At 42.9% G+C, this 17,148-nt stretch overlaps 1 protein-coding gene across 6 annotated transcripts in view; it reads left to right on the top strand.

Annotated features, from left to right (window-relative positions):
• The window catches only part of PPP1R13B (protein phosphatase 1 regulatory subunit 13B), an 84,013-nt gene that overhangs the window by 31,191 nt on the left and 35,674 nt on the right, over nucleotides 1–17,148 (top strand). For all 6 annotated transcript variants that reach the window (XM_036841481.1, XM_036841482.1, XM_036841479.1 and 3 more), the window contains exons 2-4: nucleotides 652–799; nucleotides 5,796–5,915; nucleotides 13,424–13,500. In XM_036841481.1, the coding sequence (XP_036697376.1) occupies nucleotides 652–799; nucleotides 5,796–5,915; nucleotides 13,424–13,500 (345 nt within the window). The remainder of the gene's footprint in view (nucleotides 1–651; nucleotides 800–5,795; nucleotides 5,916–13,423; nucleotides 13,501–17,148) is intronic.

The raw sequence follows: 17,148 nt of genomic DNA, 5'->3' as shown, positions 1-17,148 counted from the left end.
TTTTCCCCAGTTTGTCTTTTTTGCTTTGTAAAAGATCCCTGTGTTTTATTACTTGAATATATCTTTTTCTGTGGTGTCTGGTTTTTGAGTCATAGGTAGAAAGGGCTCTGTACTCCAAGATTATAAAAAGAAATTTACCCAGTTTTAGTCTAAAATCTTTACAATTTTGTGATTTATATTTAAATATTTGATCTATTAGGAACTTATGCTTGTGTATGATGTGCAATATGAATTCATTTTTTTCCAGTTGGGTATTTTAATTGCTCAGGCATCATTCATTATATAGTCTTTTCCCTCCTCAGTTTTGAGATAACCTGCTTCATCATTTACCATTTTCTGTTTCTGGACTTTATAATTTGTCCCATTGATCTATTTATGTGCTGGTGCCGTACTGTTTTGAGGCTTTATAATATCTAGTAGTGCTAGTTTCCTTCTAATACTCCTCTTTTGGCATTTTCCCGACTTGTCTTACATTTTAATTTTTCTACGTGAACTTTAGGATCAGCTTAACCTGTCCTGTAAGCATTCTGGCAGGGCAGAGTGGCAGTGGCGGAGTGGGGAGGTGGGGGGATCACTTTTAATTTACAGATTAATCTCTTTATTGATTGATGACTCTTAAGTTGTAGCTTTAATTTAATATTTCTCTTACAGATGATATTAACCGTGTTCTTGAGCAACAATGAACAGATTTTAACAGAAGTTCCTATAACACCAGAAACAACATGTCGGGATGTTGTAGAATTTTGCAAGGAACCTGGAGAAGGCAGTTGCCATTTAGCTGAAGTGTGGAGGGGAAATGGTATGTATTAGGCTCTATAAAGATGACTAAGTACATGAAATCCAGTGTTTATTGAATACAGAATGTTGTTCCTGGTTCTTTGTTATCTGAGGTAATAAGGAATTGAGTAAAGTAAAAACTATTCTATCGCATGAGGATAGGATGTTATAAATGCTGTTTGCAAAAAAGTGTGTTTTGTGATTTGACCCTCACCGTAGCCGTGTGGAAGAAGCTGGGAAAGCGGATCCGGTTCTCTTGTGAAGGCTTTCTGACATCACTACTGACCAAACGAGAGTTCTCTGTCCACTGAGACCTTAACAGTGTTTTGTTTGTTGCATGTCATGTTGTTCATCTGCTTTTCTTTTCCCTATGATAACTTCACGAAGACAAAAACATTATCGTGTTCCCCTGTGTACAAAGCCTTTTAAATAGTAAGTGCTTCATAAATATTTGTTTATTAAGTTGAGAAGAGTTAATACTGGCTCTTATATTTAAGGATTTGTCAGCTAGCTGGGCAGAGATGATCAGTGTAGGTAATATAATTACCGAATACAGAAAATTCTGCAAAATAATGTGGACTCTCACGGAGGGGTGGAATTGAACTAGGATAGGATACACCGGGCGAGGGGAGCAATGTGAGGGAAGGACAAGAGAAGAGCATGGACAAGGCGTGCTCCTCAGACAGCACTGAGAGGAGGGGGCCCGGGAGGGTGGGAACTAGACTGGCAAGGCCACCTGCTCCGGCAGCGTGTGGAAGGAGGTAGCTGTGTGCATGGATGGGTCTGAGTCAGGAAGCAAGAGAGTGGTCAGTTGGAACATGCTGTGTATGAGGTGGGCGTCCAGATGGATGTGTTTAAAGGACACTTAGGGATAATCAGTGAATTCTTACACTTCTTAAAAATAATTTTTTAATTGAGGTATAATTGACATACAACATCTTATTAGTTTGAAATGTACTACATGATTATTTGGTATTTGTATATGTTGTGAAACGATCACCACAGTAAGTCTAGTTAGCATCCGTTACTGTGCACAGTTACAGCATATTTTTTCTTGTGATGAGCACTTCTAAGGTCTACTCTCTTAGCAACTTCACATATGCAGTATGTTTTTTTTTTTAAATTAATTTATTTTTGGCGGCATTGGGTCTTCGTTGCTGTGCACAGGCTTTCTCTAGTTGCAGCGAGTGGGGGCTACTCTTCATTGTAGTGCGCGGGCTTCTCATTGCGGTGGCTTTTCATTGCAGAACATGGGCTGTAGGCGCGCGGGCTTCAGTAGTTGTGGCATGCGGGCTCAGTAGTTGTGGCTCACAGGTTCTAGAGCACAGGCTCAGTAGTTGTTGCTCCGCAGCATGTAGGATCTTCCCGGACCAGGAATCGAACCCATGTCCCCCTGCATTGGCAGGCAGATTCTTAACCACTGCGCCACCAGGGAAGTCCCTGCAGTATGTATTATTAACTTTGGTCACCATGCTGTACATTACACCCCCAGTAAGAGTTCTTTATATATTGTAGATACAAGTCCCTTATTAGGTATATGATTTGTAAATATTTTCTTCCAAAGTCTTGTGCTTTTAATGTTATCCTTCAAATTCAGAGTAAAAACTTTAAGGACACATTGAGAGAAACTTGACTTTGATAAATGGTGGACTATTTACTAAAGTAGAAGTAAGAGGCCAGGTCCTCAGTTATCATTCTGATACCAGCTACAGGAAGAGGGGTGTTAAGTAATTGCAGTTTTTAGAGGACTAATGTTAGAGCCTGGTCATTCCATCATTGTTTGCTCTTCTCTAGCCTCTTAGCGCTCTTGCTTTTTGTGGCTTGCTATCACTTCTTATTCCTTATCTGCCTCTTACATTAGTCTGGGAGAGCCCCAGTGGTCCCTGGCCGCTTGAGTCACTCAGTTGGTGCAGTCCTTGGCTCCAGGGCCATCTGAAATCATAACCTGTGGTCTAGGCTCATCAGGAGTGAGGCCTGCCTCCTCGGAGCACAGAGGGCCACAGCCACTGCTCCCACTGTCTAGAGCAGTCCCTAGCACCCACGCACCTTTGCCTCTCGTCCCTTCCTTGAATCTCAGAGTGCGTTAAGGGTCCCTCCCCTTTGCTCCAGTACTGTCATTGTATTTATCAAAACATAATATAGTAGCTTTCATCTCTCTCTCTCTTATTGGACTAAAATTCCTGAAGGCAGGAACTTGTTTGTTCACCATCATACCCCCAGTGCCCAGCCTGTTTCTCATAATAGGCCCTGAGTAAACACTTAAATCATTGAGTAAATTGGAGCAGCAAAGCGAGATCTTGAAGAGATGGGGGTGGATGAGATTCAAAGGAAGGGGAAAAAGCACAGCCTTTCTCAGTCTTTTTTACCCCAGAGGAACCCTTAAGGTAATTTTCAGATTTTGGAGAACACTTTGCATAAAAATTACTGCATCCATAACACATGGTATACTCATGTCATCAGTATTCAGAAATATGATACTCCAATATAATTGTCAGTGCTTTTGAGAAGAGAGTATTTCTCTGTGGATCTGTGTATTAGTTTGCTCAGGCCGCCATAACAAAGTAACACAAACTGGGTGGCTTAAATAAGAGAAATTTATCTTTTCACAATTCTGGAGGCTAGAGGTCTGACTGAGATCAAGGTGTCAGCAAGGTTGGTTTCTCCTGAGGCCTCTCTCCTTGGCTTGTAGACAGCAGTCTTCTCCCTGTGTCCTTACAGGGCCTTCTGTCTGTGTGTGTCTGTGTCCTAATCTCTTCTTAAAGGGACACCAGTCATTTGGATTAGGGCCCACCCTAATGACCTCATTTTAACTTATTACCTCTTTAAAGATCCTGTCTTCAAATAAGGTCACATTCTGAGGTACTAGGGGTTAAGACTTCAGCATATGAATTTGTGTGTGAAGGGACACAACCCAACCCATAACAATCTGTTAACTTGGCCAGCGTATTATCCTGATCTTTTTGTGGTTCCCTTCCTCACAGAGGATGTCAGCTCTAATGCAAATCAGGAGTGTAGGTAGGACCTTCAGTTTTTCTTTTTGTGAAATTTCCTACTTGATTTTCTTTTTGCCTTATCCAAGAATGGCTGAAAGTCTTATAGATTTCTCCATTACATAAGATGCTAATGAGGTATAGTATGCTATTAATTCTACATGATATGTGTGGGGTAGTTTTGTTTTCACTTTAAAGCAGAAATAACATTTTAGTTAACCCTTCTTATTTAAAAAAGGTAATGAAGCTTAGCTTGCTTTTCTTGAAGTTAGTCTTTAAAATTTTTTTATTTATAAAGGGAAACAAATTTTTTTCAATAACTGGCTTTAAGACAAAATTGGAGTTTTAACTTTATAAAGTTATGTTCAGACTTGGTAGATTTAAGTGAAGACTGTAAATTGATTTTAATTAATGTGAAAAAAATTTGTAAGCCAAAGCAATATGAATAAAAATATGGCCTAAGACACAATTTTATGTAAAACCAAGGGACATGATTAGGCTTAAACATGGGCCTCACAGCTATAAAACTACAATATACAAGTTCTTAAAAATCTTTTTTATAGGCCTATATCCATAAAAAGTGTTACTTTCAAAACTAAAAATATGGAATGATATTACTTCTTTAGTGTTCAATTTGTGCTTGCTTTTCGCTGTACAAATACTCAGTTCAGAGTTGAACTAAGCACACACAGATTTCATTTTCAACTGAGATGAGATGATTTATGTCCTTGCCCTTGATGTTGGTTGAATAGACAAAGCTTGCCTGCACATGTAGGAAGATGAAACGGCAGCAGCACAATGTGCGCTGCATTTCTATGAATGGTGGGGTTTTCTTCCTTACGGAAGTCTGGCACTTATCTAGGACTGAACAATAAATCACACCTTGAATGTATGACGAGGCTGCAGCTTGCACAGCTCTTTCTCTTGACTCAGTGTCAGGTTCTCAGGCTGAGCAGGAGGAGTCTCTCACCCAGCCACACTCTTGTGTTGAAAGGAGCCAGAATACTGTTCAATCTTGTCCTGCTCCTCTCCCACGTCAGGCGGTTTTCTGTGAGCCTTGGAACTTGCCGATATCCTTTCTCGCTTTCAAGCACAAGCGGCAGTGGGAACGTTTCAAGATTTCCTTTTTTTTTCCTTTTAATTGAGATAAAATTCACATAGCATAAAAATCCCCATTTTAGTGTACAACTTCGTGGTTTTTAGGACATTCTCAGTGTTATGCAACTATCTCCAAACTCTGTACCTCCCCATTCCTTCCTCCCCCAGCCCCTGGCAACCACTGTATTACTTTCTGGCTCTATGTATTTGACTATTTTAGGCATCTCATATAAATTGTATCATATAATATGTGACTTTTTAAAAAAACTATTTATTTTTAGTGTGTGATTTTTTGATCTATCTTTTTTCTCTTAGCATGTTTTCAGGATTCATCCATGTTGTAACATGTATCAATACTTAATTTCTTTTTTTGGCTGCAAATATCCATTGTATGATATACAACAGTTTATTTATCCTTTCATCAGTTAATGGACATTTGGGTTGTTTCCACTTTTTGGCTACTATGAATATTGCTGCTGTGAACATTCACATACAAGTGTTTGTGTGGGCTAGCTGTATTGCCAGCATGTCGTTGTCAAGCCTTTATACATCTGATTGCCACCTGTAACATTTTAATGGATAACAAGATTCAGCCAATTTGTTAATGTGTTTCTTTGAAAGAGTGGGAGGCATACTGCTTCATGATAAATATACTAAAGGACATTTTTTTCACTGTTCCCCATTTAATGTTGCAAAATTGTTTTTATGTTTACTTCTTTGTGTTTATATGTTACCTAAATTATTTCCCGTTCATGGTCTTGCTTTCATTTCATTAAAGTTAAAATTCAGTGCTTGTAATATCCTTGAATTCTAATATATATGTGTACATTTATTTTAAATTATTTTTATTCATTTTTTACTTTTGGTAGGAGTCATTTTGTTTGTTTCTGGGAAAAGTAAGATTTTTTTGTTTGTTTGTTTTTTTCCTAGAGCGTCCCATACCCTTTGATTATATGATGTATGAACATCTTCAGAAGTGGGGGCCACGAAGGGAAGAAGTGAAATTCTTTCTTCGACATGAAGATTCCCCAACCGAGAGCAGTGAACAAGGTAGATAAGTGCTTTTTCCCCCATTTGCTAATTTTTGCCATAAAAGTTAATTTAAACATTAAATTAATTAAAATTAATTTAAGAATTAACAGGAATAAACATCTAATTATTCACATGATTTTCCCCCCTTCACTTACAAGTGGTGAGAGGGAGAGTTGGTATCTCACGGGGGTTTTTTGACTTCTGTTATTGCAGTTTATGATTATTTCACACTTTCAGCCTCCTCCTCAGGATCCTAAGTCAGTCACGTAATGCACTGAAACATGTAAGGGGACCTGCTGTTGAAAGGGATTGCTTTTGATAAATATCATATGGATGAAATCTCTAGATTTTAAGAATAAATGAAACCATGAAAGGATCATAAAAATTCTGGGAAATATATATATATTTATATAGTATATATATGTGTATATATACACATATATGTATATGGAGAGAGAGAGAAAAACAAGAACAAGACCTAAGTGGGGAGTTCTCTGGTGGCCTAGTGGTTAGGATTGCGGGCTTTCACTGCCACAGCCTGGGTTCAGTCCCTGGTTGGGGAACTGAGATCCTGCAAGCTGTGCGGTGCGGCCAAACAAAAAAAAAAAAAAAAAAAAGAACAAGGCCTAAGTGTAACTAACTCTAAACCATAATAGAAAAGACGAACTGAATTATTAAAATAAAAAAACAAAAAAAACCTCTTTGCATGACAATAGCCACATTAAAGCAAGGTCAAAAGACAATATAAACTGGGAAACAGCATTTATAGCTCATATTGCAAAGGGCTAATTTCCTTTACATAAAATGATAAAAAAAAACAGTAAAAAAAAAAAAAATGGGCAAAATATACAAACCTGAAGTTCACAGAAAAGGAAATATTCATGACCCAGAAATATATGAAAAGAAGTTCAGCCTTACTCCTAATAAAAGAAATGTAGGAAAAACACTGAGATACTGTATTTCACGTGTCACGTGGCCAAGATTAGAACATTTAATAACACAGTGTTGGCAAGAATGCTGAGAAACAGGCAGCCTTCCACACTGTTGGCAGCTTCTGTAGAGGGCAGTTTGGTGGTATCTATTAAGCTTACAAAAGCATGAAACCTTTCACCCAGCAATCTCACTTTTGAGAATTTATCCTAAAGCTGTGTCTGCACACATACAAAATGACATCTACATAGTGTAGCTCATGGGCACTGCTGGTAGGAGCAGCCTTCAATGCCTCCAGGGGCGTTGGCTGAAGAAACCGGAGTACATCTGCTCTGTGCCCTGTCCGAAACCACTTCCTGCACTTGTCCCTTGAATAAGCACAGTGTACACACGTGCTGCCTCCTGTGTAACAGAGATGAAAGAGTAATGACGTATTCTGTGTTGGCTTGTGTGTATGAAATATCTTTGGAACGATAAGTAAGAAACTGGTAACATGGCTAACCTCGGGGGAAGGCTGCTGGGTAGGGGAAGGAGGGAGGGAAAATTGGTCATTTATATCTTTTGGTTCATTTTGAATTTTTTAAAAAAATTTATTTATTTTATTTATTTATTTTTGGCTGCGTGGGTCTTCATTGCGGTGCGCGGGCTTGTCACTGAGGTGGCTTCTCTTGTTGCAGAGCACGGGCTCTAGGCACACGGGCTTCAGTAGTTGTGGTGTGCAGGCTCAGTAGTTGTGGCTCGTGGGCTGTAGAGCGCAGGCTTAGTAGTCGTGGTGCATGGGCCTAGTTGCTCCGCGGCATGTGGGATCTTCTTGGACCAGGGCTCGAACCCATGTCCCCTGCATTGGTAGGCGGATTCTGAACCACTGCGGTGCAGTGAAGCCTGTTTCCTTTTGAATTTTGAACCATAGGAATATACTACTTTTTAAAAAAAATTTTTATTGGAGTATAGTACATTTACAATGTTGTGTTAGTTTCAGGTATACAGCAAAATGAATCTATTATACATATACATATATCCACTCTTTTTTAGATTCTTTTCTCAAATAGGCCATTACAGAGTATTGAGTAGAGTTCCCTGTGCTGTACAGTAGATCCTGATTAGTTATCTGTTTTATATATAGCAGTGTGTATATGTCAATCCCAGTTTCCCATAAACTACTTATTTTTGAATTAAAATTTAAAATAAGGGAATCTTTTTTTTTGGAAAGCATATACACTGTGCAGTTAAGAAAGAAACCTTTGTTATTTAACAGTGATTATGGATTACTTCTGGTATTTAAAAAAAAATAAACAATGAAAGGACATCCTTTTGTAAAAAGAAGATTCTTTTATTACAAGTTATCCCTCTTTATTTATTTTTTGCCGAGCCACATGGCTTGTGGGATCTGAGTTCCCCGACCAGGGATTGAACCCGTGTCTTCTGCATTGGAAGCACAGAGTCTTAAGCACTGGACCGCCAGGGAAGTCCCTAGTTGTATTTTTTTATAATACCTATTTATTTATTTGGCTGCTTCAGGTCTTCGTTGCAGCGCGCGGGTTCCTCGTTGTAGCGCACGGGCTTCTCTCTAGTGGTATGCAGGTTTTTCTGTCTCTAGTTGTGGTGCACGGGCTCCAGGGCGCATGGGCTCTATAGTTTGTGGCATGCGGGCTCTCTCGTTGAGGCGCACAAGCTCAGTAGTTGTGGCACGCGGGCTTAGTTGCCCCATGGCATGTGGGATCTTAGTTCCTTGACCAGGGATCAAACCTGCGTCCCCTGCATTAGAAGGCGGATTCTTTACCCCTGGACCACCAAGGAAATCCCTGTATTTTTAATTAAAGGATATTTTGCCACTAGGATGAGCTACCGTCTGCTTTAAAATCATCTTCCCGTAGCTGTTAATATCATGCAGTTTTTCACAGTGCATCATTACTTCTGGTTTTTATTCCACTGGGTGTTGGTCATCTGGAGTCAGGAGACCAAGGCTCCAGGCCTAGCTCTTCATCCATTTCTACCTTAGAAAAGGGCCCTGCCTCTCTGGATGGACTCCTGAGGAGGATTAGACTAGCTGGCAGTTAAAGTGCTGTTCTAGTGCTAAGAACTTACTTTAACTCTCTACCTGAGTGCTCCAAATATTTATACCCTATACTCAAATTAGAAGTTTTATATTTTACTTTAATCATTATAATATATGTACATAACCCTTACTGTCCCAGGATGGTGGAGTGGGGGGAAGGTCTTATATTGTTCTCACTCTATAAAGTCTGGAAGCGTTAGGGATACTTGAGAGAACTGTCTAGAGTCACAAGGAAGGGGACAGCACTGACCTTCCAGTTGACGTTCATCGTCACACCGGATGCTGCTCAGTCTTGTTGTGCTCACGTGGCAAGTACACCTGAGACAGTGGAAGAGCCGGGTGCTGGGCTGTGTGAGGTTAAGGAGACAATGCGTCCCAGGGGGATGGGGCTCGAGACGAGGGCCTTGAAGAGGGAGTCGGACCTGGAGGGGAGAGTACAGAGCTGCTGCATTGAAGGCAGGGGACCAGGATGAAGGAGGCTCCGAGGGGAGTGGTGCCAGGGAGTACACCTTTCTCGACCCAGGCTGGTACAGAGGGTTGGTCAGGATTGGAGGAACCAAATTCATCACACGACTCTCATCACTTTTCACAACTTTCAGCAAAGTCCCTGCTTCCCTATTTAATACTCCTCAGCTTAGCTTTGATGGCATTTGTAATGGGACCCTGCCCATATCCTCAACCTGTCTCTTCTTTCTCTCTTCCACCATATTCTTTGTTGCATATGCATTCGCTGTCGTGCCCTAACTCACAGTTCCATCTTCCTCCAGCTGTGATGCTCCACCCTCCGCCCTTTTCCCTCTGCCTGTGCTTCTGCATGTTCTGCCTCTCTCTCAGAGCTCAAGAAGAAAGGTGGCAGGTAGAACAGCTCTCATTGGGTGCTGTGTTCCATTTTATTTCTGTTCACTGAACTTCTCCTCCTGCTTATATTCTAATCAGCCAGAGGTGAAGATCCAAGACGCATATTTCCTCTCTGCTCCCCACAGAGCTGAGGACAAGCCAGTTGTCACCGATATATATTGTTTAAAAGGAGTTACATTTGAGTATTTATTGCCTATAGAACTATAAGGTATAACAAGAAGTAAAGGACAACCCTGACTTAAAAGAGTAGGAATTCTCTATATGGAAGCTAGAGGAGAGTGTGGAGGACATTTCCTTCAATCACCTTGTATACCTGGGGGAACAGAAGCTTAATGTGTAAAGTAACTCGGTGCAGGGCATGTGCAGAGTGTAAGCTAGAATCCGGGGGCTGCTGTGATGGAGTTTGGAGTGAGGGCTCCTGGGTTCAGCACCGGCCCTGCTGCTTACTCAGTTTGGACCTCGGGCAACTGACTTCACATCCCTGTGCCTCCGTTTCCTTATGTGCGGGGTACATTGGGTTGTGGTGGCAGTTAATGAGGTGTCCTGGCGATGTGCTCACTAAATGTCAGCTCTTATTATTATTTTCTGTCTCCAGAATGCAGGATCATCAAGTTTCTTCTTTACCATCAAAGATTAAGTGGCACTTGATATAATTTCAATGTTATGTGTTTTATAGTATTCTAATTTGATGGTTTGCTGTTTGCAAGAGGCAGCAATGATAGAATATTAAATTAACCCAAGTACCTTATTTCTTAAAAATTCTAATAACTAAGAATTTAATTTACTCTGTAAACTGATAGATGCTATAGTCTAGGATGTGTGTATGCGTAATTTCTGCTAATAGGAAATATAATAGCTGTGATGAAATGGCTATTGTATATTATGCGACTGTGTTCGGTTGCATACTCTGTCATTCCCATTTGTTTATTTATTTATTTATTTATTTTTTAATTTATGGCTGTGTTGGGTCTTCGTTTCTCTGCGAGGGCTTTCTCTAGTTGTGGCAAGTGGGGGCCACTCTTCATCGCGGTGCGCGGGCCTCTCACTATCCCATTTGTTTAATCGCATTTTTCATTATCACCTCCCTAAGGGCCCTTTACTGGATATTGTATTCTTACTTGCCCCTGTCTTCCCCCTATCAGATGTACTGTATGTCTGTTTATGTACCCAGTAGCTTTGCTTTATACATAAAAAGAGTAAGATTTTTTAAAAAATAAATTTATTTATTTATTTATTTATTTTTGGCTGCGTTGGGTCTTCGTTGCCGTGCGCGGGCTTTCTCTAGTTGCGGCGAGCGGGGGCTACTCTTCGTTGCAGTGCGTAGGCTTCTCATTGCAGTGGCTTCTCTTGTTGCGAAGCACGGGCTCTAGGCGCACGGGCTTCAGTAGTTGTGGCACGCGGGCTCAGTAGTTGGGGCTCGCGGGCTCTAGAGTGCAAGCTCAGTAGCTGTGGCGCATGGGCTTAGTTGCTCCGCCGCATGTGGGATCTTCCCGGAGCAGGGCTCGAACCCGTGTCCCCTGCATTGGCAGCCGGATTTGTAACCACTGCGCCACCAGGGAAGTCCAAGCTTTAATTTTTAATAAAAATTAATTGTGGTAAAATATACATAACGGAGAAGAAACTCTGAAGTCTAGCTGTGGGCAAAGAGGCACCACTGGAAGGTGTGCTTCTTCTCAGACCCTCCCTGCGGTCAGGGACGCTGCAGCTCCCACCCAGCCTCCAGTCTGGGGCGCAGAGTCACTCTCTGCACGGGGTGCAGCTGGTCGGAGGCTCAGAGCTGACCGGGAGGTAGCCTGTTCCAGCCAGCATTTCATCCAGGACCCAAGGGGGCTCCAGGAACCGGGAGGCGAAGGCCCAGGTCTGAGGACCGTGTCCTCAGGTCACAGAACAGAGGAGGCCCAGGCAGTGCCAGGAGTCAAGGTGAGGTTGGCAGGGGACAGGCCGCCCAGGAGGAGCGCCCCTGTGAGGCCCGAGAGCACCCCTCAGAAGAAGACCTGCCCATGGTCCCCATCTGTCACCCCTGCCCACACTCCTGTTGGTGGCCCGACCCCAGTCATCAGACCCCTGGTCCAGATGAGTGAGCTCCGCAAGCCTGAGGCAGACCTTCAGGACCCAGTCCAGGCCCAGGGCCCGGTGGAGGCGTGGCTGTTCAGGGCTGAGGGGGAGGAGGCTGCATCCCCCTCGTCTCCCTCCTCCCCAGTCCACGCCCCCCCCAACCCAGGCCGAGTCCTTGTCCCAGGAGGCACTTCATGTGATGATGGCTGACCTGGTGGGGTTCCTGCTCCTCAAGTATCGCACCAAGGAGCCGACCACCGAGGCGGAAATGCTGAATATGGTCCTCAAAGACCATCGGGACCACTTCCCCGTGGTCTTCAGCCAAGCCTGCGAGTGCATGCAGCTGGTGTTTGGCGTGGACGTGAAGGAGGTGGACCCCCGCGAGTGCACCTACGTCCTGGCCCCCACCCTGGGCCTCACCTGGGATGCCGTGCTGACCGACGGGCAGAGCGTGCCCAAGGCTGGCCTCCTGGTGATGCTTCTGGCTGTGATCCTCCTGGAAGGATCCTGCCTTTGAGGAGGAGGTCTGGGAAGCACTGAGCGTCATGCGGGTGTATGCAGGGAAGCAGCACTGCATCTGTGGGGAGCCCAGGGAGCTGCTCACCAAAGTGTGGGTGCAGGAGGGCTACCTGGAGTACTGGCAGGTGCCCCACAGCGACCCCGCCCACTACGAGTTCCTGTGGGGTCCCCGGGACCAACGTGGAGACCAGCAAGTGGCAGGTCCTGGAGCATCTGCTCAGGGTCAGTAGCTTGGATCCCAGGTCCTTCCCATCCCTGTGTGCAGAGGGTGTGAGCGATGAGGCAGAGGGGGCCTGAGCCAGAGCAGCAGCAAGGCTCCTTCCAGGCCCACGTCCAGCAGCTTCTCCCGTGGGGCAGGAAGGGAGGCTGATCCTCCACTGTGAGTTTGAAGAGGGAGCGGTCAGCCTTCTAAGCAGTGAGGGTCCGGGAGAGCTGGGGGAACCCGGTGTGCAGCATCTTTGGGTTCGTGTTGTGTATGAGGACATGGAATTTCATCTCTGTTTTCTTTAGGAATTCTTCAAATATTGTTCCTTTTAAAAGAAGGCTTAATAAGCTTCAGTATCTAAGTTTGTGAATGACATTGATCACACATGTATTTGCACTAATTCAGTTCAATGACAAGAGTTCTGCTATTTTGTAAAACAAATTGTAAGATTCCCATATTATTTTGTGATCCTGAACAAGATAACATGGCATTGGAATATGAATCTCTTGGAAATGAGAAAGAACTTTAGAATAAAATTGATGGGGTCAAGAAAAAGAGAAATAAAAGTAAAAGTTAATTCTAAAAAAAAAATACACACACACACACACACACACACACACACATAACGTAAAATTTACCATCTTGACCATTTTCTAAGTGTTAGAAACTTCTTGATATAAAGCAATTTCAAAATTCTGAAATAGAATATTAGAAAAAATTTTCATTTAAACAACTTTATGTAAACAGGTTGATTATAAGACATTTTTTCAACTGTACTAATTTTTGAGTTGTCCAGCCTGGTATTTTATACTTGTGTTCAATAAATATTTGAATAAGTGAAGAAATGATAAAATATCGTTTTTCTAGTATGTCTTTTAGTAAGTTTGGCCTTCATTTCTCTAGGTGGCCGTCAGACCCAAGAGCAAAGAACTCAGAGAAATGTAATAAATGTACCTGGAGAAAAACGCACTGAAAATGGGGTAAGTAATAGTGAATTAAATTGAAAAATTTTAATTGCTTTTTATAGGTACTAATGAATTGGGGTTATAATTTATTTTTAAAGAATTAATTTTGGGGTAGTGCTAACCGAAAACAATAAAACAGCCAGTTATTTTACCAGCAAAACAAGTTGATTTGGGAACAGTGAAGAATTGCAATTCAGGACCCGCAGCTCTGGACAACCACATCCCAGTCCTCTAAAGCAAGAGGAAACTCTTTTTTAGAGGAGAAGAGGAAGTTGAGAGGGGCTGCTGTCAACAAAAGGTCTGTTGGAGGAACCTGGGAGTTTGAAATATGGTGGCTTTACATTGGCTGAATTGTTGTCAGGCAAGGAGGAGATCGTTATTCCTGCTGCTGGTGGCAGTAGAGTGGTGTTACTTCCTCCGGGGGTGCACAGTACGTCTCTTCCTGTTGGGATCTGCACCGGTGTCTAGTGGTATGTGTGTGAGAGCTCCCCGTCGTGGCTTCCCAACTCCATTTTCCTGAGGTTGCCCTTTATTTTCACAGAAGTTGTCATTTCTGTTGAATATTTCAAACATTTTTATGAAGTTACAAAGCGGCAGTCACTTGAGTGTTAATTGTTTTATCAATCCACACCATGGCCCATGCACTGGATGGTCTCAAGCAGAGCAGTGCACTCCATGCCCATTACATGTTGCCCACGGCATGTCCTGGAGCAGCAGCTGCGTGCCTCTGTGCTCATGACAGTGGCCTGTCCCCAGGAAGCAGATGGTCTAGTCTCTAGACTAAAAGATGGGCAGGCAGACTTGCTTTGTATCTTCAGTGTTGATGTCTTGATCCTTGTGTCAGGTCTTAAAAGACAAAGCGGCTGGTGGGTTGAAGTCTTCATAGGTGCCTCCAGGAAAGAGAACTTCCTTTATCATATGGTATAGAGTTGGAGAATAGGCCTAACATTGATTATAGGTGAGGAAGTTTATCTAAGTAGAAGGGTTCTTTTTTCTTTTTCTTTTTTTAATATTTATTTATTTTATTTGGTTGCACCGGGTCTTTGTTGCAGCAGGTGGGCTCCTTAGTTGTGGCTTGCAGCCTCCTTAGTTGTGGCACATGGGCTCCTTAGCAGTGGCATGCGTGTGGGATCTAGTTCCCTGACCAGGGATTGAACCTGGCCCCCTGCATTGGGAGCACTGAGTTTTATCCACTGCACCACCAGGGAAGTCCTAAAGGGTTCTTTTTAAGAAATAACATGTTAAAAGAATGAGCAGAAATGAATGAATGAGAGTGAATGAATGAGAGAAGAAGGAAGAATGAGAAACTTTCACCATGGTCTTTTCTGGAAGTTTTAGTAATAAGTTTTCCAAATAATTTTCAGGCTGGAAAATTAGTTTCTTTTTCTGGCTCTGCCACTAACTAGGTGTATAGCCTTGGGCGGATCACCCCCTGGCATGTGCTTGGCACAGCTATACACTGGAAAAAGCACAGGCCTGGAGTGTGGAGGGCCCATGCTCAGACACGGCTTCAGAACTTTCTAACAAGCTAAGTCTGAGCAAGTTACTTTGCCTCTGTACTTTCCAACTCGCTATTATTGACTTCCGATTTTATTTCTTTTATTGGCTACCATTGTGACTTTAAATGATATACTTAAGTCTCTATTTCTTTGTATGATCAACTTTAAACCATGTCTCTGGACCTCCCTTCTTGTAAGATGAGGGTATTAGCACCCGCTCCCTTTTCTCTGTCTCCCCTTCCCTCCTGTCCTACCTTCCAGCTTTTTCAGCTGTACTTTTTTTTTTTTTTTAATTTATTTATTTTTGGCTGTGTTGGGTCTTCGTTGCTGCGCACGGGCTTTCTCTAGTTGCAGCAAGTGGGGGCTACTCTTCGTTGCAGTGCACGGGCTTCTCATTGTGGTGGCTTCTCTTGTTGCGGAGCATGGGCTCTAGGTGTGCAGGCTTCAGTAGTTGTGGCACGTGGGCTCAGTAGTTGTGGCTCGTGGGCTCTAGAGCACAGGCTCAGTAGTTGTGGCACACGGGCTTAGTTGCTCCGCGGCATGTGGGATCTTTCCGGACCAGGCATCGAACCTGTGTCCCCTGCGTTGGCAAGCGGATTCTTAACCACTGCGCCACCAGGGAAGCCCTCAGCTGTACTTTTATGTTGTCAATGTTGATAATATTTGTGTACTTTTATCTAAGTATAGTTAAGACTTTATACCTTGTATATATATTGGTTATAAAGCTGAAAACCATTTAATGGTGTTTATTATTTTAGATTTTTCAGATATTATCCACTGCAGAGCCAAGTGGTATACTAGATTATATTTTCTTCTTTTTGGTTCCAATGTCTTAATCCTTGTGCCACTCAAGGAGAACTATTCCTAATGTCAAGATTAAGGATTCTCCTTCCTTACCCTTCAATTTCTAAAGATCATTCCACAAATCCTCCTCTTATTCCTGCCTTCTGATATACTTGTCCACTCCAAATCTAGAGCCTTTGTGGGGTTCCGTCAGGCATATATGCTTCAGAAAGTCATAAGAAATAAAGGCCCAGGCCCCACTGGCAGAATTTTTGATTCAGTAAGTTTGGAATGGGCCTGGAAAACTCCCCATATGACTCTGTTGCCCTGCCAGGTTTGGGAACCTCCAGGTTACATGTACCCACTGTCGGAAGCATTCAGAACTTACCTGTACAACAGAATTTTGAAGATCCTTTTGAGTTCTAAGATTTCCTGGCCTGAACTTTAGGGAAGGGGAAGTAAATACGTTGAGTAGGCTGTGTGTATTGAGGCGGGGTATGTGCGCATATGATAAAGGGAAGGGACTCCGGAGGAAAGGATTCCCTTCCAATAATGTAAGAAGGTGAGTTTCGATGTTTTGATGTGATGGGTCTGTGATCTTTTCCAGGATGAAGTTGTTTCTTGTTAACATGGAAATGAAGTTTACATTTCAAGAGCAACAAAACTGAAACCTGAAACCAAAATTAAAAATGTGTTTGTAGCCTTTACATGAGCTTATAGTTAGAGGAAGTTTAGAGAGCTAGCGAGGAGGTATAACTCTGTGCTAGAAGCATGACATCGAAGATGTTACTGTGTTTTATGGCACACACACCTGCCTTTTAAGCCTAATAATATATTACCTTTGTGAAGTACTTTATTGTCTACAAAGCACTTTTACATGCATTTTTAAAGTTAATAAGATGTTAAAAATGTCCTTCTCCAAAAATGTTTTTGTGTATATCCTGGATATAGAATGGTGGCACACTGAACCTTCTGTCTGCGGGCTGCAGCAACCAGGAACAGATCCAGCAGCCTGTGGGTTGGAAGAGAAGGACAGGCTGCTGATTTGGTGTGATGCATGCCCATTAGCAGCTGCTGAGGCAGGAGGCTGGGAAAGTTCTGTTCTCCCAAAATTGCAGGTCATGAAGTCAGGTTGTCTAAGAAATAAAGGCCCATGGGCTTCCCTGGTGGCACAGTGGTTAAGAGTCTGCCTGCCTATGCAGGAGACATGGGTTCGAGCCCTGGTCCACGAAGATCCCACATGCCACGGAGCAACTAGGCCCATGCGCCACAACTACTGAGCCCACGTGCCACAGCTGCTGAAGCCCGTGCGCCTAGAGCCCGTGCTCCGCAACAAGAGAAGCCACCGCAATAAGAAGGCCGTGCACCGCAACGAAGAGTA

The sequence above is a fragment of the Balaenoptera musculus genome, chromosome 2 (genome assembly GCF_009873245.2).
Source record: "Balaenoptera musculus isolate JJ_BM4_2016_0621 chromosome 2, mBalMus1.pri.v3, whole genome shotgun sequence".
Lineage (NCBI taxonomy): Eukaryota > Metazoa > Chordata > Mammalia > Artiodactyla > Balaenopteridae > Balaenoptera > Balaenoptera musculus.
The sequence above is the reverse complement of the archived record's forward strand: the minus strand, read 5'-3'. Positions and strand labels throughout refer to the sequence as shown.